This window comes from Podarcis liolepis, assembly GCF_965112155.1.
Source record: "Podarcis liolepis genome assembly, chromosome: 2".
Lineage (NCBI taxonomy): Eukaryota > Metazoa > Chordata > Lepidosauria > Squamata > Lacertidae > Podarcis > Podarcis liolepis.
Genome location: NC_139555.1, coordinates 122,230,576 through 122,255,418, shown reverse-complemented (window position 1 = coordinate 122,255,418; position 24,843 = coordinate 122,230,576). Strand labels below are relative to the sequence as shown.

The following is a 24,843-nucleotide window of genomic DNA, read 5'->3' as shown; positions in this document are numbered from 1 at the left end:
AGTCAGCTCAGCGGGATCCCACCTTCGTCGCCAGTGAAATATACTTAGAGTCGCAAAGTGATTTCATGCTCTTTATTCAGCTCATAGTGGTGAGGAGGAATGAATGAAAGTCCCCTCAAAGTATCTGCTTTATATACATTCTTTACACAATGGGCGGCACATGATTGGCTAACTCCGGAATTCTACTGTAAGCCAATCAGGTTGTGGATTCACTTCTATCTGGAGCATGATTGGGTGGTTCCTGCCAGTGACGTAGCGTGGGGGGTGCAGGGGGGGCGGCCGCACCGGGCACAACATCTGGGGGTTAGGGTTAGAGGGCACAAATCCACGGGTTAGGGGGCGCAAATTACTTGCCTTGCCCCGGGTGCTGACAACCCACGCTACGCCACTTGTTCCTGCCAACCAATCATACTGCTGCATTGTTCTAGGACCAATCAGACTGCTGCATTCTGAATCCTATTGTTCTAGGACCAATCAGACTGCTGCCTTTTGGATCCTATTGTTCTAGGACCAATCAGACTGCTGCAGTTTGGATCCTATTCAACTCGGTACATAACACTATTTATATAATCCACACCATACTGGAGTTCATAAACTTTCATCATGTCCTGCCTTACTAGACTTTAACAATCATAGCTGTTCTTTAGTTTCTGGGATTTTACTAAAGTTCATGACCCCTCAAATTAAGCAGGGCCCAGACTGATAGCCCCATCTGTGAGTTCTCACAAACATGCTTTGCCCACATTCTTCCCGTGCCCATTGAGTCACACACAGATGCCAGGGAGATGGACCTTCTCAACCTTATAATTATTCTAGTCCAGGGATTTCCTCAATAATGGCCTTTGAGTCCAAAAATAAAATAAACACCATAATCACAGGCAGGATGAGGTAACTTATTGTCACAAGCCTGCAAGAACAACTGGGTCATAAATATCTGAAGCTTGGCCTGAGAGATTTGGGGCAGGCAGGGATCCTTTCTGTGGCAGGTTTCCTTTTTGTACCTTTGCTTAAAGCTACTGTATGAGTCCGGCTGCACTCCTAATGTCACTGCTATCACAAGAGTTTATGACTCTTGCAGGCATGGCCAGAATGATATTACTGCTGCTGCTATTTCTGCTGCTAATACCCCATGGAGTCAGTGGGATACTGAAAGCAAAATGTCCATTAAATATGAAAAAGGATCATGATCCACTGAATTATTACAGGCCAGGAGACCACCTCATTAGTGGGGTCATATATCAAGGTGGTGTTATAATTTACCAACCTGACTTTTCCCAGCACCCCGTAAACCATGTTATGAGGTAAGTGACTGTATGTTACCCACCCTACATTCACAAACTCTGCTATTAGCACTTAATTTCTGGCCATCCCTAATAAACCCTTCTCCCTCCTTTGCCCATCTCTTGATTTTGAAAGAATCTCAGTGCCTACTGGCCTCTTGGTACCCTGCAAACAGGGAGGCTAATTCTGAACCCTTTGGGGGCTTCAGTTTAATTTAAAAAGGCAGAGAACAGCCGATCATCTCTTCTCCTGCTTCTGTTGGCAAACTTCTGCAGCTTGTTCAGGTCCTGTTGAATCAAATTGTTGGCTTGGGTTTAGAATGAATCAGGCAACGTTGGGTTTTTGGGTGACCCTGTGACCCCCATATTAAGTGACATTTGCTCCCTTTGTGGGGTGCTGCAAAATGCTGTGTTTTCTCTGCAAAACATTTGGCAAACTTTAGTGGAGGTTGGAGTGAATCAGACTAAATTTGATTTTGGGGTGTTAACTACAAACCTCAGTTCCAGACTCGCAAGGAACTAAGCTTTCTCTGCGTCTCTCTAATAGCTAGGTAAGTGGGCAGGGGAAATTGTTGGAACAGATGTTTTTCATCATGAACTCCTGAATCTTCACCTTGTTCTCAGCTGTGATTTAATGTTGCTACTGTTGGAAAAGAGCAAACACATTTCCTTCTTCTGAGCTTCTAGTTCATGCATTGAATACGTGAAACCACACAAGGGCACTACTTGTCTATCAACCTAGCCAGCACTTGTTTAAAGCCACTATGTCAGTGATAACTCTGACTATCAAACCTCAGAGATTTTGTTTTATGTCCTCTCCAGGCAATATGTCTGCTATTTCTTTCTTTCGTTCCTTCTCATCCTGTACATAGTTCCTGTCAAGTCTCTGAGCTCCAGAAACTGTAAGTTATCATTCCAATCAAATTCACCCAAGCTGCAAGCTCTCCTAAAAATTATTTATTTCCTTGTTGGAGCGCATGGCCCATTAGATATAAGACTAGTAGATTCTTCTTAGGTTCTTATAGAACAAAGAGTATGACATGTTGTCTTCATTAAATGGAAAGTGGATTTCTGAAACAATTATTTGTTTATTCATTTATTTGCAGTTCAACATCAACATCAACGAACTCCTATCCCACTCTGTCCCCCTTATTTGCCATTCAGGAGATCAACCAGAATCCTAAGCTTTTACCCAATGTCACCCTGGGCTACAGCATCTATGAGGCTGCTTTTGATGTCACAACAGCGGCTGATGCCATGCTAGACAGCATTCCAAGCTACAGCTGTGGAGGACAGAATAATGTGTTAGCTGCTTTTGAAGAAACAGCTACTGAAATCTCCAGCCATATTTCAAGAATGTTGAGCATCTACAAAATGCCCCAGGTAGGACTTTGTTTCGTTCCTCATTTCTATATCTCCACCAGTGTTGAGAAACCCCTTCACCCCTCCAGAGGTTTCTGAAGTACCAAGCCATCCATTGCTGGCCATCAGCCATGCTTGTGGGGACTGATGGGAGTTGTAGTTCAACAACAACCTAAGGGCCAAATTTTCCACATCCCTGCTCTCCAGGGAACATAAAACAGAAGTACCCAAAAAGAGAGACCATAGAAAGAATATCACATTTTAAGAAAGTGGGAACTGATTTGGAAAGCCCTGGGTCTCTTTCTCTCGCTCTCACCAGACTGGCGTAGGAAGAATTAGTATCATATTTCAACATAGTCCCTCGCTCCCCAGGAGTTCTTCTTTCTCAGGCAGACCTGTGGCTGTCTAGAAGCTAATTTAAGGTTAAGGGGCCTGCACTCCTGCAGACTGTGTCACTGCCTAGCTTCTGCTTCTGCCTCTCATTCTTTGAAGTGGCCCATTGTGATTCTTAGAAGAGGTTGGAATGCCATGACCCCTGAATGCCCCAGATGCCCTATTCTGCCTCAATATTCATTAGAGCCACTTCCTTCTCTGTGAGCTCCAGGTTTTCCACCGGAGGCATGAAATGCTTCCCAGAAGCAACTGGTTAGTCACTGTGAAAACAGGATGCTGGATTAGATGTCACATGACCTCTTTGGAGGTCTTTAAGCAGAGGCTTGACAACCATATGTCAGGAGTGCTCTGATGGTGTTTCCTGCTTGGCAGGGGGTTGGACTCGATGGCCTTTGTGGTCTCTTCCAACTCTATGATTCTACGATTCTATGATTCTATGATCATTGGCCTGATCATGTGACAGGGCCTTTCTTTTTTATTCCTGAAAACAAGCCACAAATCCTTTTCTTTCTAGATCAGTCTGGGCTCTACTGCTTATGATCTTAAGGGGAAGAAACAGTTCCCTTTTATCTTCTGGATGGCCCCAAAACAAGAAACCCAGTACATGGGGATTGTCAAGTTGCTGCTCCACTTCGGGTGGACATGGGTCGGTCTCTTTGTTCCAGACAATGACAATGGAGAAAGGTTCCTGAGTGCTTTCACACCTCTGATGATCCGTAGTGGAATCTGTGTTGCTTTCTTGGAAAAAATGCCTTTTTTCATTATGAAGATGTCATCCTTACATTGTAGACCATCTGTCTTGAGGCAAGTCAAGGTGTTCATTTACTATGGAGACTCTGAAAATGGAATTTATACAATCACATTCATACAACGCATTCATGAAGTGAGGGAATCTCAGGGGTTAGTTTGGATCACAACAGATGTTACTGACATTGATGTGATGTTGTTTGGTGATGTGGCTTCCTTCCAGCCTGCCCAAGGTTCTTTGTCCTTGGTAATGAATACCAAAAAAAGGACAGAACATCCTCACTTTTCATCTGAAGCTGCAACTGCAGCTGCACAATTTTGGTCGAGAGCATTCAATTGTTCATGTTCAAACAATGTGCTATCCGTGGAGGGTTGGACAAGATGCACAGAAAAGGAACCACTGGAAACCTTGCCCCAGGAAGCGGTTGAGGGAATCTGGTCTCAAGATCGCTACAACATTTACTACGGTGTCCAACTTGTGGCTCAGGCTTTAAATGCTGCATATTCATCCAGATCCAAATGGAGGTTAATGGCGGGTGGAGGAGACAGATTGGAACATCAAAGGTTGAAGCCATGGCAGGTCTGTCCTCTCCCCTTTTTGCCATCTGTTTTCCATCATTGGAATCCGTTACGGAGTCTATATCTTTTGTAGTTTATCACATTGTGATTGTATGCCCTGTCTTTAACTGAGCATCCTGATAATTTATTTATTTTTTGTTCATCTTTTTTGTGGCTCTACAATAGTTTGAAACTAATTGATAAACAAAAGCATTGGGAAATATTCATTCACAAAATAGGGCATGATAAATTGCTAAGGAGTGTTCTGTCACATTGGTATTTAAGATATTTATTTCGTAAGATGCATATATCGCTTGACTGCTCAAAAAACCTCAAAACAGTTTACAAAATGTTAAAACAATAAAATTCTAATAAAGAAATTTAAAACCCTATTTCTGAAACATATACAAAGTTGGAATCGCAATAGAATAGATTATAGCAAATTAAAAAGCATGTAACTTTTCTAGAGTTCCAAAGTGCTTTCCTGGCCATGTCCTTAATATATGTTTATTTGACTCTTATCCCCAAGAGGATTTAAAACCTGATAAAGGGCCTGTTATAATGACCCGAAAGTCACCAAATGAAGCAGATACAAGGTCTCTGCCTCTATCTCCCTGATTTAGGATCGATCGCTCAAAAGTGGTAAGTGGTCTGGAACCTTTCTCAATTATCAAAGGAAAACAAGATTACATCCCACAAAATATCCAACTTCATGAATGGATTTGATAAATCAAATGCCCAGGAAACATCTTGCAATTGTTATGCAATTATATAGTATACTGTCATCTGCAATGGAGTTTGCACCCAAGCCTGTAGTTGCCACACGCAACCCTGATATCATGTTTTCTAAATGCTGCTGTTTTCTCTGCCATTCTAGCTTCACCCTTTCTTAAAAGAAATCCAGCTTTCCAATTCATCCATAGGAGGGATGTATTTTGATCAGAATGGGGAGCTGACTGCCAACTTTGATATCATGAACTGGGTTGTATTTCCCAATAGATCTCACAGCAGAAGGAAAGTTGGGAGCATCGAGGGACAGGCATCCTTCGATGTAAAGTTCACCATTAATTCAGAAGCCATTGTGTGGCCAGGGAACTTCAGCAAGGTCATTGCATTGATTGATTGATTGATTGATTGATTGATTGATTGCATTAATATTGTGCCCCCCAAGACTCTGGGGGAATGCCTTCGCAGTTGTAAGTGAGTAGCAACTTCAAGAAGACACAGGGAGGACTCAGGACGCAGTGGATTAATTAGTAAAAGTTTTCTGAGGCAGAAATAAGCTTGACAGTTCAGTACCAGATCCCTGGAAGGGCACTCTCTTAACAATCCAGTTGCAGTAAAATACAACAGTAAAAAAATTAAAACGAACAACATACTCTGAGAAAATCAATTCAGAATGAGAGAGTGAAGGAACATCAGAGAGAGGGAAAGTAAGAATAACATTCGACCCCATCTTATTTATAGGCAGGCTGGGGCAGTGGCGTAGCGTGGGTTGTCAGCACCCGGGGCAAGGCAAGTAATTTGCGCCCCCTAACCCGGGGCAAGGCAAGTAATTTGCGCCCCCTAACACCTAACCTGCCGCCGCTGCCAGCTTCTTCTTGCTGCTGCCTGGGCTGGTCTGGTGTGGTTCTCTTCCGCGCTCAGCGCTGCGCTGGGCGGCCGCTGCACTGACCCTCCCCCAGATAGTCCCTCCCTCGCTCTCTCTCCGCTCTGCACCGCAACGCACGCCTGGCACCCTCCCCCTCCACAGTGGGCGGCGACCCGGCAGCTCGGATCGGATTCGCACAGCCAGCACTGCAGTGAGAGTAAGTGAGCCAGGTAGGGGCAGAGAGCTGTGAGTGCGAGCGCCCCCCCCCCAGATGTTGCGCCCGGTGCAGCCGGCCCCCCTGCACACACCCCGCTACGCCACTGGGCTGGGGGAGTTTGACCTGGAAGCACAACGAGCTCATTCCAGCTGCACGTCTGTTTCCATGGAAACCTTGGAACCTTGGAAACCTTCCTGACACACTAGAAGATTCTGGAACACTTCTGTTAGATCATATAAGCTTCTATGGCTTCTTTACTTCAGAAATGCCATTATGCCTGACATATCCCACCTTTATGGAGCTCAAAACAGTATATATGGTTTCCTGCCTCTTCTTTTTATACCCAAAACAACCCTGTGAAATAGGACAGATTGAGAGGAAGTGAACGGCCCAAGGTCACCCAGGAAGGTTCATGGCTGCATGGGAATTGGAACTTTAGTCACCTGGGTTCTTGTCCATCCCTTTAACCACTCCACCACACTGGCTGCAGTTCCCTTGTGGTGACATCTGCTAAGTTCGGATAACCCTAAGATGACCCCTACCAGGGTGACCGCCACTTCCCAGATGTCTGCATCACTGCTGTTTTCCTTGTCCTCTCTGTTTTGCATAGCAATTCAGTTGGAGAGGGGCAAAGAGAGGAGAGGCTGTCTTTACACTTTTCCTTGTTCATCCACTCAGAGGGGGAGATGAAAATTCTTCAATGGGCCCAAAGTTGACAGTGGGGCCGTAGCTGCCATGTGGGCTTTAACAGCTGCCCAATAATGCCTTATAAAATCTGTGCTTATAAAAACACAAAAAGACATATCATAGTAACAAACAGGCACAATAAACCCCAAACACGTTTTAAAAGGCAATAGAGAGTTTAATTACCCTTTTACCTTAAACAATGTATAAATCCCATTATGGTTTTTAAATATGAAACTTTACATCAGAAACAAAATCATGTGTCCACAGTCCAAACAAAATTTGGAAGGGTCTCATTCCCATTTTAAGCTTCCTCACCTGACCTCAGTATTCTAAAAATACTGTCAGGGCCTTCAGAGGATGATGATGATGATGATGATGATGATGATGATGATGATGATGATAATAATAATAATAATAATAATAATAAATTTATACCCCGCCCATCTGGCTGGGCTTCCCCAGCCACTCTGGGCGGCTTCCAAAAAAAATTTAAAATACTATAATACATCAAACATTAAAAGCTTCCCTAAACAGGGCTGCCTTCAGATGTCTTCTGAAAGTGTGGTAGTTGTTGTTGTCTTTGACATCTGGTGGGAGGGCGTTCCACAGGGAAGGTGCCACTACTGAGAAGGCCCTCTGCCTGGTTCCCTGTAACTTGGCTTCTTGCAGGGAGGGAACCGCCAGAAGGCCCTCGGTGCTGGACCTCAGTGTCCGGGTAGAACGATGGGGGTGGAGATGTTCCTTCAGATGTACTGGACCAAGGCCTTTTAGGGCTTTAAAGGTCAACACCAACACTTTGAATTGTGCTCGGAAACGTACTGGGAGCCAATGTAGGTCTTTCAAGACCGGTGTTATGTGGTCTCTGTATGATATCTGTAATTTATGTTGATCTCCTTTGATGCCCCTTCTCCTTGTTTCTAGGTCATGCCTCGTTCAAGATGCACTGAAATCTGTCGCCCTGGATACGCCAGAGTAGCTAAAGAAGGAGAGCCCGTTTGCTGCTATGATTGTGCTCCTTGTGCAGAAGGGACCATCTCCGTTCAGGAAGGCGGGTGACTCTAGAGGAAAGGGAGAGGCTTGCTTAATCAGGCCAAAGGCCTATCTAGTCTAACACCCTTTCACAATGTTGAACCAGATGCCTATGAAAAGCCCACAAGAAGGACCTTAGCGCAACAGCCGTCAATGGAAGGGGACAAACATTGAAGCCTACAGAAGTTGGGCACCACCCCACTCTCTGCCAAGCAGTAGCAAGATTCTAGGGGGTTCCCGGGGCTCACCCAGAGTTTGTGCTCCTTTTGGGAAATGAATACTCAGGGGAGACTGCCATAGCTTTAAGAAATATGATTTATTCACATAGTTACACCTTCAGTCTGCATGGAGGTAGTCCAGATCTTAGCACATGATCAAGAGGGACTTGTTTCCCATAGCTGTGCAGCACTTGAGTGCAAGAAATCTCTCCTAACCATTCTTCAGCCAGTCTAGCCAAAATGGGTCCCTTCTTCTTCTCTGCCTTATTCTTCCCAGCACACCTTGGTAAAGACTCTCTTTTCCTGACACCTCAAATGCACGCCACATCACCATGGCAACCTCTGTCTTCCCAGGCCCAGGAATTCCTCGCAGATGGGCCTTCAACAGCTTTTATCATGTTAGTACCTCTATCCCAGATAAGGTCCTGGCTTGGAAGGAAGCTTAGCCTGTATTTTTCCACTGGTTTACATACTTCAGTACTCCAAATAATCCAAATCCTATCATTTATTAATCTCTTATTATTGTTTCCCAATGTATTAGAAAACAGACAGTTATAGATGTAAGAATTTTGTTAGTGATACTGAAGTCCTTCTTCTTCTCTTCAGATGCAAAGCATTGCACAAAATGCCCAGAAGAACAGCATGCAAATCAAGCAAGAGACAAATGTGTCCCCAAGATTATAACATTTCTCACTTATGAAGAACCCTTGGGGATTGTCCTGGTGTCCTTTGCTCTCTTCTTGTCCTTAACCACTGGTGTTCTCCTAGGAATCTTCATTAAATACATGGAAACTCCCATAGTCAAAGCTAACAATCGAGACTTATCCTATATCCTCCTTATCTCCCTCCTGCTTTCCTTTTTGTCCTCCTTCCTGTTCATTGGCCGACCAAGCAAAGTGACCTGCCTTCTCCGACAAACAGCCTTTAGCATCATCTTCTCAGTTGCCGTCTCTTCTGTTTTGGCAAAAACCATCACTGTAGTGCTGGCCTTCTTGGCCACAAAGCCAGGGAACAGAGCAAGGAGATGGCTGGGGAGGAGTCTGGCCAACTCCATTGTCCTTTCCTGTTCCAGTATGCAGGTTGTCATCTGCACCATCTGGCTTGGATTCTCCCCACCCTTCCCAGACTCCGACATGCACTCCCAAGCTAGAGAGATCATCCTTCTATGCAATGAAGGATCTGTTGCCATGTTCTACACTGTCCTTGGCTACATGGGCTTCCTGGCGGCTATCTGCTTAACAGTGGCTTTCCTAGCCAGGAAGCTGCCTGGAGTCTTCAATGAAGCCAAGCTGATCACCTTCAGCATGCTGATCTTCTGCAGTGTTTGGGTGTCTTTTGTTCCCACCTACCTAAGCACCAAAGGGAAGTTCATGGTAGGTGTGCAGGTCTTTTCTATGTTGGCCTCCAGTTCTGGGCTTCTGGGTTGCATCTTCCTACCGAAGTGCTACATTATCATACTCAGGCCTGATCTGAACACAAAGGCACATCTATCTACAAAAAGTGACAGTAGTGTCTGATTTTTAGCTTCTTTGAAGATTCTTAACTTCACATAAAATATGTTGTTAAGGTGGACTCTACCCTGGTTTGTGTCAGGACAATTGGAAACACAATTATATTATGAGTTGTCCTGCTTCTGCTTGCTACGGTATTGGATAATGTTGGAAAATTACAGACTTATTGGATCTGGAAGGACATGATCATAGATTTGGGTGGCATGCTTAATTATGGTACAGTGGTGCCCCGCAAGACGAATGCCTCGCAAGACGGAAAACTCGCTAGACGAAATAGTTTTCCGTTTTGGAGGTGCTTCGCAAAACGAATCTCCTATGGGCTTGCTTCGCAAGATGAAAATGTCTTGCGAGTTCCTGCGGGGGTTTTTTCCTTCCCCCCCCTTTTTCTAAGCTGCTAAGCCGCTCATCAGCTGATCCGAAAAGCCGATAAGCCGCTAAAAGCCACTAATGGCGCTAATAGCGCTAATCCGCTAATCCGTCAATGGGCTTGATTCGCAAGACGAAAAAACCACTAGACGAAGAGAATCACAGAACAGATTCTTTTCGTCTTGTGAGGCACCACTGTATTACAAAGTTAAAGTAAATAAAGGATTCCAGAACCACATTATAAGAAAGTCGATCTACGAGGTATGGGATAGATACAAAAAATTAGTTGAAAGGAAAACCCCTTGTTGGCTCTCACCCTTAGAAGCTGTTTCTGTTAAAAAATTAAATATGAAAGGGATAGGGGCCACCTATAGGGATTTGTTAATGGAGACAGAAAACCAGTTAAAATAGAAAAAAAAATGAGGAGGTGAAAGAATTGATGGCAGATTGGTTAGAATACTACCAGATAAGTGATATGTTTAAGATAGATAAAAGAAAAGGTTTTGACACAAGATCAAAGTCTGAGGTAGAGTTGCTAGATAATAATGTGAAAATATTATAAAAAATGTTCAAGCTATTGTTGGAATGGCATACAATGGATGAAGAAGTAAAATCTGTAATGATCCAATGAACAAAAGATTTTGGGTATAATATCCAAATGAAAGCCTGGGAAAAATTGTGAAAAGAGGACATAAAATTTACTGCATGCTGCTCATTGAATTTATTTATTTTTTAATGATGTATCGTTGGTATCTAACACCAGTTAAAATTGCAAAGATGTATAAAACCTGCTCAAAAGTGCACTGGAAGTGTAAAGAAAGCAAAGGTACGTTTTACCATAGATGGTGGATGTGTAGTAAGGTAAAGACTTTCTGGGAAATGTTATATAATGAATTAAAGAAAATATGTAAAAATACATTTGTTAAAAAGCCAGAAGCCTTTCTGGTATGTATAATTAGTGAGGAGATACCTAGAGAAGATAAACATTTATGTATGCAACAACAGCAGCAAGAATTTTATTAGCCCAGAACTGGAAACAATAAACAATACCATCGAAGAAAGATTGGCAGATGAAACTGATGCACTATGCAGAGATGGCAAAGTTAACAGGAAAGATCTGAAACCAAGAAGATCAAATATTCGAAAAAGACTGGAAAATTTTTATGGGATTTAAAGGACCACTGTAAGCACTTAAAAGCACTGATAGGAATGAAAAAAAGCTAGTTATGTTGGAAAATCAGTTTATGTGCATTAAGAAGGAAGGGAAAATAGTTGGCCAATTTAGAAAGATAGAATTGATGTTCGTTTTAAATTAAGAACCCATGGAGGGAGGGAGGGAAATTGACAAGTTCTAAGGAACTGGGTTGGATGACGTATGAAATGTAAAAATATGTTAAATCTGAAAAAAACAATAAAAATATTATATATATAAAAAGAAGAAAACACTATTAAGTCATGGAATCATAGATGACCTAAGAGTGTTTGTAGCTGTCTTGCCGCAAACATCTCCATCATCTGCACTTCCCAAACAACCGGTTTTAGCAACGAGGTGGTAGAAATAATAAACCTATGAGTTCAGGTTGGAAATTTTCAGAAGTGGTCAAATCACATCTTTCTTTTTTATATTATTTTTTTAATTAGTTTCCTGAATTTTAACAAATCAGTCCAAATTATTTAAATTTAATACCCTTTGCCTGCTAATGTTATTAATTCTTTGCCACTGTCCTTCAAATAAGAAGACTTGCAATGTTTATGACTGATACCTTTTTATATTTATTTAAAATGTAAAAATTGAAATGGATGAAATGTAAGGAGGAAGAGGTACAAATGTGGTGAAATAGATAGGAATTATGGTAACCACAGGGTGGGAGTGAGGGAAGTCAAGCAGCTCATATGAGCAAAAACTTAATGTGAGTAATATAGATGTGTTTACAGTGGTACCCCGCAAGACGAACGCCTCGCGAGACAAAAAACTCGCAAAACGAAAGGTTTTTTCATTTTCGAGTTGCCTCGCAAGACGAATTTCCCCATGGGCTTGCTTCGCAAAACGAAGCTTGCCCCGGGGACAGCGGGTCTTCTCTTTTGAAGCAAGGGGTGGCGGGGAGAAGCGATCTTCTCCCCGCAGCCCCAGGTCCGGGGACAGCGGGAAGCGCTTCCCGCTGCCCCCGGACCTCTTTTGAAGCGTGGTGGAGTTTCCTTCTTTGGAGGTCTTTAAGCAGAGGCTTGACAACCATATGTCAGGAGTGCTCTGATGGTGTTTCCTGCTTGGCAGGGGGTTGGACTCGATGGCCCTTGTGGTCTCTTCCAACTCTATGATTCTATGATTCTATGATTTTATGATTCAAAAGAGGTCCGGGGACAGCGGGAAGCGCTTCGCACTGCCCCCGGACCTCTTTTGAAGCAAGGGTTTGCGGGGAGAAGCGATCTCCCCGCAGCCCCTTGCTTCAAAAGAGGTCCGGGGGCAGCGGGAAGCGCAGCGCTTCTTCCCCGCTGCCCCCGGACCTCTTTTGAAGCAAGGGGCTGCAGGGAGATCGCTTCTCCCGGTGCTCCGAAGCGGGGCGGGGGGGCGGGAACACCTGCCCCAGCCGCCCCACTTCGGAACGCTGTTCCGAAGCGGGGCGGGGGGGCGGGAACACCTGCCCCAGTCGCCCCGCTTCGTAACGCTGTTCCGAAGCGGGGCGGGGGGGCGGGAACACCTGCCCCAGCCGCCCCGCTTCGGAACGCTGCTCCGAAGCGGGGCGGGGGGCGGGAACACCTTCTGAAGGCGGGCGGGGGGCGAAAGTCTTTGTCCCCCCTGCCTGCCTTCCCAGGGGCTTTTAAATCGCCCCGGACAGCGGAGAAGTCCTCCGCTGTCACGGGGCGATTTTAAAATGCCGCCCGCCAGCATTTTAAGATCGCCCGGACAGCGGAGATGTCCTCCGCTGTCCCAGGGTTTTTTAAAATGCTGGGGGTGGGAAGAAAAGCCCTTGTCCCCCCCCCCCAGCCTTCAGAAGAGGTCCGGGGACAGACTGTCCCCGGACCTGGTCTGAAGGCGGTTTCCCTAGGAACGCATTAATTGATTTTCAATGCATTCCTATGGGAAACCGTGCATCGCAAGACGAAAAACTCGCAAGACGAAGAGACTTGCGGAACGAATTAATTTCGTCTTGCGAGGCACCACTGTATATATAATGTAGCTACATTCTGTAACAGCCGCCAACCAGCTGCCACAGTGGGAAGCCACAAGCAGCACTGCAGGTTTAAATGTGCAAGTTTTTACAATAATCCTGCCAATGTCTTGATCTGTGTACAGTTTGTATCAGATCTAGGACTCCTCTAGTGCAGCTACCTTCTTTCACAGCAGCCAGGCAGATGTCCCAGGGTCTTGCATGATAGCCTAGGACACCAAAATTGAAGTTCCACTTGGTACAAACTTCTAGCTTTATTGTTGGGAGGGGGGGAAACTTTTTGCTATCCGTATAATCCATACAGGAGTTTATAAGCATCAATCATGTCCTGCCTTGCTCGTCTTTATCAATAATAACTGTTCTATAATTTCCTGAACTTTACTGAAGTTGATGTCCCCTCAGGTTTAACAGGGCCCAGAATGACAGCCCCATCTGTGAGTTCTAACTAACATGCTTTGCTCTCGCTCTGCAGCTGCCCGTTGAGTCATACACAGATGCCAGGGAGGTGGAACTTCTTAACCTTATAATTATCAAAATCATGGTGATTTATTTATCTAGTCCAGAGATTTGCCCAGCGATGGTCTTTGAGTCCAAAAATAACATAAACATCGTAATCATAGTTAGGATGAGCTAACATATTGTCATAAACCTGCTGTACAAAAATAAGTGTGTTATAAATATCTGAAGCGTGGACTGAGAGATTTGGGGCAGGCAGGGATCCTTTCTGTGGGAGTTTTCCTTTTTGTACCTTTGCTTGATGCTACTGTATGAGTCCAGCTGCACTCCTAATGTCACTGCTGTCAGAAGAGTGTGTGACTCTTGCAGGCATAGCCAGGATGGTATTAGTGCTGCTGCTATTTCTGCTGCTTATTCCTCATGGAGTCAGTGCGATGCTGAAAGCAAAATGTCCATTAAATATGGAAAAGGATCACGATCCATTGAATTATTTCAGGCCAGGTGACCACCTTATTGGTGGAGTCATAAATCAAGGACGTGTTCATATTTGCCCACCTGACTTTTCCCAGGGCCCCAGAAATCATGTTATGAGGTAAGTGATTTATGTTACCCACCTTGCGTTCGCAATCACTGCTATTTGCCAGACAGCAACTGATTTCTGGCAATCCCTAATAAACCCTCCTTTGCCCATCTATTGACTTAAAAAGAAGGTTTGGGGATTTAAATTCACACTGACCCCTTTGTATTTTGCAAACAGGGAGGTTAATTCTGAACCTCCTTTTGGGGCTTCAGTTTTTGGATTTACAAACCTCAGTTTGATGTATCAATTACTCAGTTTGTGAGTTGATCCAAATGCAGGATTTTCACTGCAAACGTTTGCAAACTGACTGCAAAATTTAGCACCGGTTTCGAGGGAATCCCAGATTTTAGGGTTCATAGTCACTTAAGCTAAATACTCATAACTTCTGCAGAGTTACTAGGCAGCATTCCCAGCTTGAGGAAGCATCCCTGAGGTGTAAAACTCTCACAATCTGCTGGGACAAAATGCAAGAATTTGGGAGCCATGCCTAATGATGCATTCTGGGGAAGAGCAGTGCATCAAGATAAGAGAGAGGACTGACTCCAACCCCGAAGAGGTTTGAAATCTTCAGTCAGGGAATTCCTGCAGGGAGAGAAAGAGAATAACTTGCAAGCAACTGAGATTTCTCTGCCTCTCCTTAAAAGCTAGGTATGTGGGCAGGGGATATTGTTGGAACAACTTAACAAGTCCTGTTGAGTTTTGGAACAAGTGCTACTCATCATGAACTCCTGGATCTTGACCTTGTTCTCAGCCGTGATTTAATGTTGCTACTGTTGGAACGTGGGTGGCGCTGTGGTCTAAACCACTGAGCCTTGGGCTTACAGATCAAAAGGTTGGCAGTTCGAATCCCTGCGATGGGATGAGCTCCCGTTGCTCTGTCCCAGCTCCTGCCAACCTAGCAGTTCAAAAGCACCCCAAAAAGTGCAAGTAGATAAATAGGTACTGCTCCAGCGGGAAGGTAAACTGCGTTCCTGTGCACTGCTCTGGTTCGCCAGAAGCAGCTTAGTCATGCTGGCCACATGAACCGGAAAAACTGTCTGCGGACAAACGCTGGCTCCCTTGGCCTGTAAAGTGAGATGAGCACTGCAACCCCAGAGTCGTTCACGACTGGACTTAACTGTCAGGGGTCCCTTTACCTTTACCTTTACCTTTACTGTTGGAAAAGAGCAAACACAGTTCCTTCTTCTGCACTTCTAGTTAATGCATGGGCTACTTGAAACCACACAAGGCCACGGCTTGTCTAGCAACCTAGCCAGGGGTTGTTTGTAGCCACTATTCTAGATTCAGGTAGATAGCTGTGTTGGTCTGACACAGTCAAAATTTAAAAATTAAAAAATTGTCCAGTAGCACCTTATAGACCAACTAAGTTTGTTCTGGATATAAGCTTTTGTGTGCATGCACACTTCTTCAGATACCACTATGTTTATCTTAACTCGGCCCACCAATCTCAGAGATTTGGATTCCTGTCCTCTGCGGACAAAATGTCTGCTATTTCTCTCTTTTGTTCCTTCTCATCCTGTAAATAGTTCCTGTCAAGTCTCTAAGCTCCAGAAACTGTAAGTTATCTTTTATATATATATATATAAATTTTTATTAGGGTTTCACAAATTTTTATAAACATATATCAAAGACAAAGACAAACAAAAAAAACAAGTATAACTTAAAAGCCATATTTTCTTAGACCTTAGTTCACCGACTTCCCCGTACCTCCCCTTTCTACATTCCAATTTCAAAATTTAATTCAACAAATCCTTATTCTTAATTTTATCTAATTTATAACCCTTCTTTTTCTTTAACTTACCCCTTACAGCTGTAAACCGCACTTTTTAGAACCAACGTCATTCTAACATTCATAAATTTTACAGTATTTCTTAAGATAGTCCTTAAATTTCTTCCAATCTTCTTCCGCCGTCTCTCTTCCCTAGTCTCGGATTCTGCCCGTCATTTCCGCCAGTCCCATAAAATCAATCACCTTCATCTGCCATTCTTCCAAGGTGGGTAGATCTTGTGTCTTCCAATACTTTGCAATGAGTATTCTTGCTGTTGTTATAGCATACATAAAGAATGTTCTGTCTTTCTTTGGCACCAATTGGCCGACAATGCCCAGGAGAAAGGCCTCTGGTTTCTTAAGGAAGGTATATTTAAATACCTTTTTCATTTCATTATATATCATTTCCCAGAAAGCCTTAATCTTTGGCCATGTCCACCAAAGGTGAAAAAAAGTACTTTCAGTTTCTTTACATTTCCAACATTTATTATCAGACAAGTGGTAAATTTTTGCAAGCTTGACTGGAGTCATGTACCACCTATAAATCATTTTCATAATATTTTCCTTTAAGGCATTACATGCCGTAAATTTCATACCGGTGGTCCACAACTGTTCCCAGTCAGCAAACATAATGTTATGACCAATATCTTGTGCCCACTTTATCATGGCTGATTTTACTGTTTCATCTTGTGTATTCCATTTCAACAGCAAGTTATACATTCATGACAAGTTCTTAGTATTGGGTTCTAACAGTTCTGTTTCTAATTTTGATTTTTCCACCTGGAAGCCAGTTTTCCTGTCCAACTTGTAAACCTCCATTATTTGATAGTAATGAAGCCAATCTCGCACTTTAGCTTTTAATTTCTCAAAACTCTGTAATTTCAGTTTATCCCCTTCCTGTTCCAAAATTTCCCAATATTTCGGCCATTTGGCCTCCATATTGAGTTTTTTCACCGCCTTTGCCTCCATTGGCGACAACCACCTTGGGGTTTTATTTTCCAGCAGATCTTTATATTTAATCCAGACATTATATAATGCTTTCCTGACAATATGATTTTTAAAAGCTTTGTGAGCTTTAACCTTGTCGTACCATAAATATGCTTGCCACCCAAAAATATTATTGAAACCTTCCAGGTCCAAAATGTCTGTGTTCTCAAGAAGCAGCCAGTCTTTCAACCAGCAGAAGGCTGCTGATTCATAGTAAAGTTTAAAGTCTGGCAGGGCAAATCCCCCCCCCCTTTCCTTTGCATCAGTTAAAATTTTAAATTATATTCTAGGTTTCTTGCCCTGCCAGACAAATTTAGAAATATCTTTCTGCCACTTCTTGAAGCATTCCATCTTATCCACAACTTGCAATGTTTGAAACAAAAACAACATCCTAGGCAATACATTCATTTTTATCACAGCAATACGGCCCAGCAATGAAAGCTTCAGATTTGACCATGTTTCTAAATCCTTTTTAACTTCTGTCCAGCATTTCTCATAATTGTCTTTAAATAGATTCACGTTCTTAGCTGTCATATTAATCCCCAAGTATTTCACTTTCTTAACCACAGTTAACCCTGTTTCATTCTGAAACCTCTCCTTTTCAATAGCTGTTAAATTTTTCTCCAATACCTTAGTTTTCAGTTTATTCAATTTAAACCCTGCAACCTGACCAAATTCTTGTATCAGTTCCAAAACCCTTTTGGTACTAGAGTGAGGCTCTTGTAATGTAAGTACCAAGTCATCTGCAAATGCTCTCAATTTATACTGTTTAGCTCCGACCTGGACTCCTTTAACCAGCTGGTCCTTTCTAATCATGTTCAACAAAACCTCCAGGACCGATATAAAAAGCAATGGGGAAATTGGGCACCCCTGACGTGTCCCCTTTTCTATTTTAAAATCTTCTGTTACCACATTATTTACAATTAGTTTTGCCTTTTGTTCAGAATATATTGCACCTATACCATTCTCAAAACCTTGGCCTACCCCCATCCCATGTAGATTCTTCTTCATAAAACTCCATTGTCAAAGGCTTTCTCCGCGTCCACAAATATCAACACTGCTTTAGTATTTATGTTCACTTCTAGCAGTTCCACAATGTCTATTATGTTCCTCACATTGTCTGACAAATGTCTCCCTGGGAGAAAGCCTGCTTGGTCCTTATGAATCTCATCTATCAATACTTTTTTTCAATCTCTTAGCCAAAATGTCAGCAAAAATTTTGTAATCCACATTAAGTAACGATATAGGGCGGTAGTTCTTAAGCTGAGTCTTTTCAGTCTCTGTTTTCGGTATAAGTGTAATATACGCCTCTTTCCACGTTTCTGGTGCCTTTTTCCCCTCTAAAATTTTGTTGCAGACCTCCTTCAAAGGTTGTAGCAACCACTCTTTCAAAGTTTTATAGTATCTGGAGGTCAGTCCATCCGGTCCCGGAGATTTACCCAGTTTCATATTTTGAATGGCACCTTCTATCTCCTGTTCAGTTATTTTCTGATTTAAGAATGTTTTACTTTGTTGAGATATTTTTTGCAATCCATTTTTCTCAAGGAATTCTTCTATATGCAATTCTTCCTGTGGCCCTTGTGAATATAATTGTTTGAAATATCTCTGAAAACATTTTCTAATCTCATTTGGGTTGCAGATAGTCTTTCCTTCCACTTCTAAATTTGTAACTGTGTTCAATTTTTGTCTTTTCTTTATTTGCCAGGCCAATAACTTGCCACATTTATCTGCTGATTCAAATGTCTTTTGTCTCATTTGTTTAATCTTCCATTCTATTTCTTGGTTCATCAATTCCATGTATTGTGTCTGATATAATTTAATCTCTTTCAAAATTTCTTGGGACTTTGGTTTAGATCTTAATCTCCTTTCCCCTTCTTTTATCTTTTCCAAGATCTTTTCCTTCTTCTCATTTTGACTTCTCTTCTTTATTGCATTCTGTTGTATCAAAAAACCTCGCATCACCGCTTTACTTGCGTCCCATATTACTCTTTTTTCCACATTTGTCTTTAAGTTTATTTCAAAATAATCTCTCAAAGTTTTTGGGGCCTTCTTGTATATTTCTTCATCCCTGAATAAGGTGTCATTCATCCTCCATCTGAAGGAACCAGCTGTTGTTTGCTTCATTTCCATCTTTACAGCATTATGGTCGGAGCATGTTTTTGGGCAGATTTCCACTTTCTTTATCTTTGGTGCCATCCCTCTAGTAATCCATATTTGATCAATTCTAGTCCATGTCATTTTTGCTTCGGAAAATAATAATAATAATAATAATTTATTATTTGTACCCCGCCCATCTGGCTGGGTTTCCCCAGCCACTCTGGGCGGCTTCCACAGAAACCAAAAAACACTAAAATATCATACATTAAAAGCTTCCCTGAATAGGGCCGCCTTAAGATGTCTTCTGAATGTCAGGTAGTTGTCCATTACCTTGACATCCGATGGGAGGGCATTCCACAGGGCGGGCGCCACCACCGAAAAGGCCCTCTGCCTGGTTCCCTGTAGCTTCACTTCTCGCAAAGAAAGTTCCCTCTCTCTCAAGGGGGTTCCTTACTCTCCAGATGTCAATCAAGTCCATATTATCAGTCATTTCAAAGAAGGTCTTTGGTAATCTTCCATCTTTAGACACTACCTGTCTTTGGGCTTTATCCATATTTGTAGATATTACTCCGTTCAAGTCTCCCATCAAAATTAAATTATAGTCCAAATAGCTGATCCTTTTAGATTTGTCAGCAGCCTTTGACATGGTCGATCATGATCTTCTGGACCATCGCCTTGCAGACGTGGGGATACAGGGCATAGCCCGTAACTGGTTGTGCTCTTTTATCTCTGGTCGGGGACAGAGGGTGGCACTAGGGAGGGAAATGTCGTCACGCCACTCCTTGGTGTGTGGAGTGCCGCAGGGCGCAATTCTCTCCCCAATGCTTTTTAACATCTTTATGCGCCCCCTTGCCCAGATTATCCGGAGCTTTGGGCTGGGCTGTCATCAATATGCTGATGACACTCAGCTCTATCTGCTGATGGATGGCCACACCAACTCGGCCCCTTACACACTGACCAGATGCTTGGAAGCTGTGGCTGGATGGTTTCGTGGGAGCCGATTGAAACTAAATCCTTCGAAGACAGAGGTCCTATGGCTAGGTCGGGATAGCATGGGGATGAGGGACCAACTCCCTTCTCTTGCGGGGGCCCAATTAGTACCATTGCCTTCCGTTAAGAGTTTGGGTGTAATCCTTGACGCCTCCCTTTCCATGGAGGCGCAAGTCACAGCAACAGCCAAGGCGACATTTTTCCACCTTCGCCGCATCAAGCAGTTGGTCCCTTACCTTTCCCGCCCCGACCTGGCCACAGTGATCCATGCGACAGTCATCTCCAGGCTTGACTACTGTAATTCGCTCTACGCGGGGCTGCCCTTGAAGCTGTCCCAGAAACTCCAGCGGGTACAGAATGCTGCAGCGAGGCTCCTCACGGGGTCTCTGCCATGGGAGCATATTCATCCAGTGCTTTTCAAGCTGCACTGGCTCCCGGTGGAGTACAGGGTCAGATTTAAGGTGCTGCTTTTGACCTTTAAAGCCCTTCACGGCCTAGGACCATCGTACCTACGGGACCGCCTCGCCTGGTATGCCCCACGGAGAGCCTCAAGGTCCATAAATAACAACACCCTAGTGGTCCCAGGCCCTAAGGAAGTTAGATTGGCTTCAACCAGAGCCAGGGCCTTTTCAGCACTGGCCCCAACTTGGTGGAACGCTCTGTCTCATGAGACCAGGGCCCTGCAGGATCTGATTTCTTTCCGCAGGGCCTGTAAGACAGAGTTGTTCCGCCTGGCCTTTGGATTGGAGCCAATTTGATTCCCTCCCCCCCTTTTTTCTTTTTTCTTTTCCTTCTCCTGCAATGAGGCTTCATTTTAATATGTTAATGTTCCATTATTTTAATGTTGTATTTTATTTTTGTTTATAAGTTTTAATCACTCATCTTGTTTTTATTATTGCTTGTAAGCCGCTCTGAGCCCGGCCTTGGCTGGGGAGGGCGGGGTATAAATAAAAAATTATTATTATTATTATTATTATTATTATTATTATTATTATTATTATTATTGTATTGTCTACCAGACCTGGTGGTTTTTTCATTTGCCATAACACTCTCATGCAGCCAAGGTCACTTATAAGATTGTTTTTAAAGTGGAAATTTCCAGTGGCTTTGCAGATCTTACTATTGTAACAAAGTCTCCTCTAGGGGGAGAAACTTCCAATTTCACTTCACAGATAAACAAAGTATCTCCTTAAAGTGTCCCAGAGAATGCCACATTTTCAGTTTCTTTCAAAAGTTATTCTGAATTAAACAGCCCAGCAACTTTATATCCTTTAGCAGAGTAATTTCAAATGTCCCTTCAAAAAGTTCAATACGTTTAGCAGTCCCTAGCCGGCTTCCCCTGTCAAGGCAGTCCGTCCCGGGGTTTAAGACAGCAGATGTAATTTTACTCTCCCTTTTCTAGCAGGTAAATAAGGTAATTTATCCTCCCCCCCTGCTCCTGCAGGCAAGAGGGGGTTTTCACTTTGACGTTGGGTTTACTTAGTTCCACTCAAGAACGACGCTTTCAGTATTACAGCTTTACAGTCACTTTGTTTTACTCTGTCTGTAGTCCGGAAAGGCAGACTTCCTTTTATGCCTTTCCCGTCTCGGTTCCCAATTCTTTTAAATTTGTTTAAAAATCCAATAATGTCTTTTAGTCCTACTCACGGGTAGTTGCTTTTAGCTCCAATTTAAAGGAAGGAATCAGCGCTCTCCATCAATGGCGATGCAGCTTCGCTCCGTGGACTGGGTGATGACTCTCAGTACCGCGCCGCTCTCCCACTGCCGCTCCGGAACCTTTAAAAAGGCTTCTTCCTGGCTTCGGGGGGGGCGCAAAGGTACCCACCGAGTCTCCTCGCTCCCAGGCTTCACCGCCTGCGATTTTAGAGGGTCCCCGCTTCGCCGTAGCGGCAGGACCCGAACCCGCGAAGCAGACACCCTCCGGAGCTCGGAGGGATGTCCGCCATTAAACGATGGCACTGAACGGAAGTCCCAGAAACTGTAAGTTATCATTCCAATCAAATTCACCCAAGCTGCAAGCTCACCTCAAAAAATATTCATTTAATTGTTGGAGCACTTGGACAAGATTGTACTCCTTCAAAGCTTGGCCTGTTAGATATAAAACTAATAGATTCTTCTTAGGTTCTTATAGAACAATGAGTATGAAATGTTGTCTTCATTAAATGGTAAGCAGACAGCTGAAACAAATGTTTATTTATTCATTTATTCATTTTTTTAATTCATTTTTATTCATTTATTCATTGTTTATTCATTTGCAGTTTAACATCAGAGAACCCTTCTCCAACTCTGTCCCCCTTATTTGCCATTCAAGAGATCAACCAGAATCCTAAGCTTTTACCCAATGTCACCCTCGGCTACAGCATCTATGAGGCCACTTTTGATGTCAGAACAACAGCTGATGCTCTGCTAGACAGCATTTCAAGCCACAGCTGTGGAAGACAGAGTAATGTTATAGCAGTTTTTGAAGCAACTACTTCTAAATTTGCCAGCCAGATTTCAAGCATGTTGGGCATCTACAAAATGCCCCAGGTAGGACTTTGGAGGGGATTGGAGACCAGCTATGTTTTCTTCCTCTTTTCTATATCTCCACCATTGTTGAGAAACCCCTCTACCCCTCCAGAGGTTTCTGAACTACAAAGCCAACCATTCCTGGCCATTCACCATGCTTGTGGGGACTGATGGGAGTTGTAGTTCAGCAACATCCTGAGGACCAAATTTTCCCCATCCCTGATCTCCAGGGAACAGAAATCACAAGCACCCAAAAAGACAGATCATAGAAAGAATGTCACATTTTAAGAAAGTGGGAACTGATTTGGAAAGCCCTCTTTCTCTCACCTCATCAGACTGGGTAGGAAAAACTAGTATCATAGTTCAACATACAGTGGTACCTCAGGTTAAGAACTTAATTCATTCTGGAGGTATGTTCTTAACCTGAAACTGTTCTTAACCTGAAGCACCACTTTAGCTACCACTCCTGCTGCCGCCGCACGATTTCTGTTCTCATCCTGAAGCAAAGTTCTTAACCCGAGGTACTATTTCTGGGTTAGTGGAGTCTGTAACCTTAAGCTTATGTAACCCGAGGTACCACTGTAGCCCTTGCTCCCCAGGAGTTTTTTTTCACAGGCAGACCAGTGGCTGTCCAGAAACTAACTGAGCATGGAGGTTAAGGGGCCTGCAGTCCTGCAGACTGTGTGGCTGTTTAGCCTCTGCCTCTCATTCTTTGAAGTGGCCCATTGTGATTCTAAGAAGAGGTTGGAATGCCATGACCCCTGAAAGCCCCAGATGCCCTATTCTGCCTCAATATTCATTGGAGCCACTTCCTTCTCTGTGAGCTCCAGGTTTTCCACCGGAGGCATGAAATGCTTCCCAGAAGCAACTGGCTAGCCACTGTGAGAACAGGATGCTGGATTAGATGTCACATGAGCATTGGCCTGATCATGTGACAGGGCCCTTATTTTGTATTCCTTATTTTGTATTGCCCTGCTCTGCCGCAGTGTCCATTAGAGCGACTTCCTTCTCTTTAAGCTCCAGGTCTTCTTCTGAACAGCATTCCTCCATCAAAGGCATTGCATACATCCAGAAGCATCTGGTTAGCTACTGTGAGAAGATGGGCCTTTGGCCTGATCATGCTTGTGTATTCCTGAAAACTTGACATCAATCCTTTTCTTACTAGATCAGTTTTGGCTCGGCTGCTCAGGATCTGAATGAGAAAACCCATTTCCCTTTTGTCTACCGGATAGTCCCCAAAGAAGAAACCCAGTACATGGGGATTGTCAAGTTGCTGCTCCATTTTAGGTGGACATGGGTTGGTCTCTTTGTTCCAGACAATGACAATGGAGAAAAGTTCCTGAGTGTTTTCACACCTCTGCTGATTCGCAGTGGAATCTGTGTGGCTTTCTTGGAAAAAATCCCTTTTTTCATTTTGGGGATGTCATCCTTACATTGTAAACCTTCTGTCCTGAAACAAGTCAAGGTGTTCATTTACTATGGAGAGTCTAAAGATGGAGTTTATGTGATCGTCTACTTACGAAACATTCATGAATTGAGGAAATCTCAGGGGATAGTCTGGGTCACAACAGACATTCCGAGTGTTGATGAGACGTTGTTTGGTGCTGTGGCTTCCTTCCAGCCTGCCCATGGTTCTCTATCCTTTATAATGAATACCAAGAAAAGGACAGAACATGGCTACAATACTCGACTGTCTTCTGAATCTAAAGTTATAGTTGCACAGGTTTGGCAGAGAACATTCAATTGTTCATGTTCAAATGGCGTGTTGTCTATGGAGGGTTGGACAAGATGCACAGAAAAGGAACAGCTGGAAACTTTGCCCCAGAAAGCGGTTGAGGTAATCTGGTCTCAAGATCGTTACAGCATTTACTACGGTGTCCAACTTGTGGCTCAGGCTTTAAATGCTGCATATTCATCCAGATCAAAATGGATGCTAATGGTGGGTGGAGGAGACAGATTGGAACGTCAAAGGCTGCAGCCATGGCAGGTCTGTCCTCTCCCCTTTTTGCCATCTGTTTTCCGTCATTGGAATTCTTTTTGGAGTCTATATCTTTTATAATTTATCTCATTGTGGTTGTATGTCCTGTCCTTCACAAAATCGGGTATAATAAATTGTTAAGGAGCATTCTCTCACATTGATATTTAATATAATTATTTCATAAAATGTATATATCGCCTGACTGCTGAAAAAAACTCAAAATAGTTTACAAAAAAAAGTTAAAGCAATAAAATTCTCACAAAGAAATGTAACACCCTAATTTGAAAGATATAGAAAGTTGAAATCACAATTGTTGTTGTTGTTTAGTTGTTTAGTCGTGTCCGACTCTTTGT

General features: G+C 43.3%; 1 protein-coding gene across 5 annotated transcripts in view; it reads left to right on the top strand.

The window, feature by feature from the left end:
* Positions 1-24,843, top strand: part of LOC310701392 (vomeronasal type-2 receptor 26-like) — a 38,163-nt gene that overhangs the window by 8,357 nt on the left and 4,963 nt on the right. The window contains exons 1-3 of one of the 5 annotated variants that reach the window (XR_014523034.1): positions 1,570-2,663; positions 5,340-5,445; positions 7,757-8,888. Coding sequence is in view for 3 of the 5 variants with exons in the window: in XM_083492181.1 (XP_083348307.1) it covers positions 2,337-2,663 (327 nt within the window). In the remaining 2 variants the exon portion in view is untranslated. Of the gene's footprint in view, positions 1-1,547; positions 2,664-5,339; positions 5,446-7,756; positions 8,889-15,664; positions 15,723-21,989; positions 22,534-24,843 lie in introns of those variants that run through there. The other 4 variants (XR_014523033.1, XM_083492183.1, XM_083492182.1 and 1 more) reach the window with 4 other exon arrangements.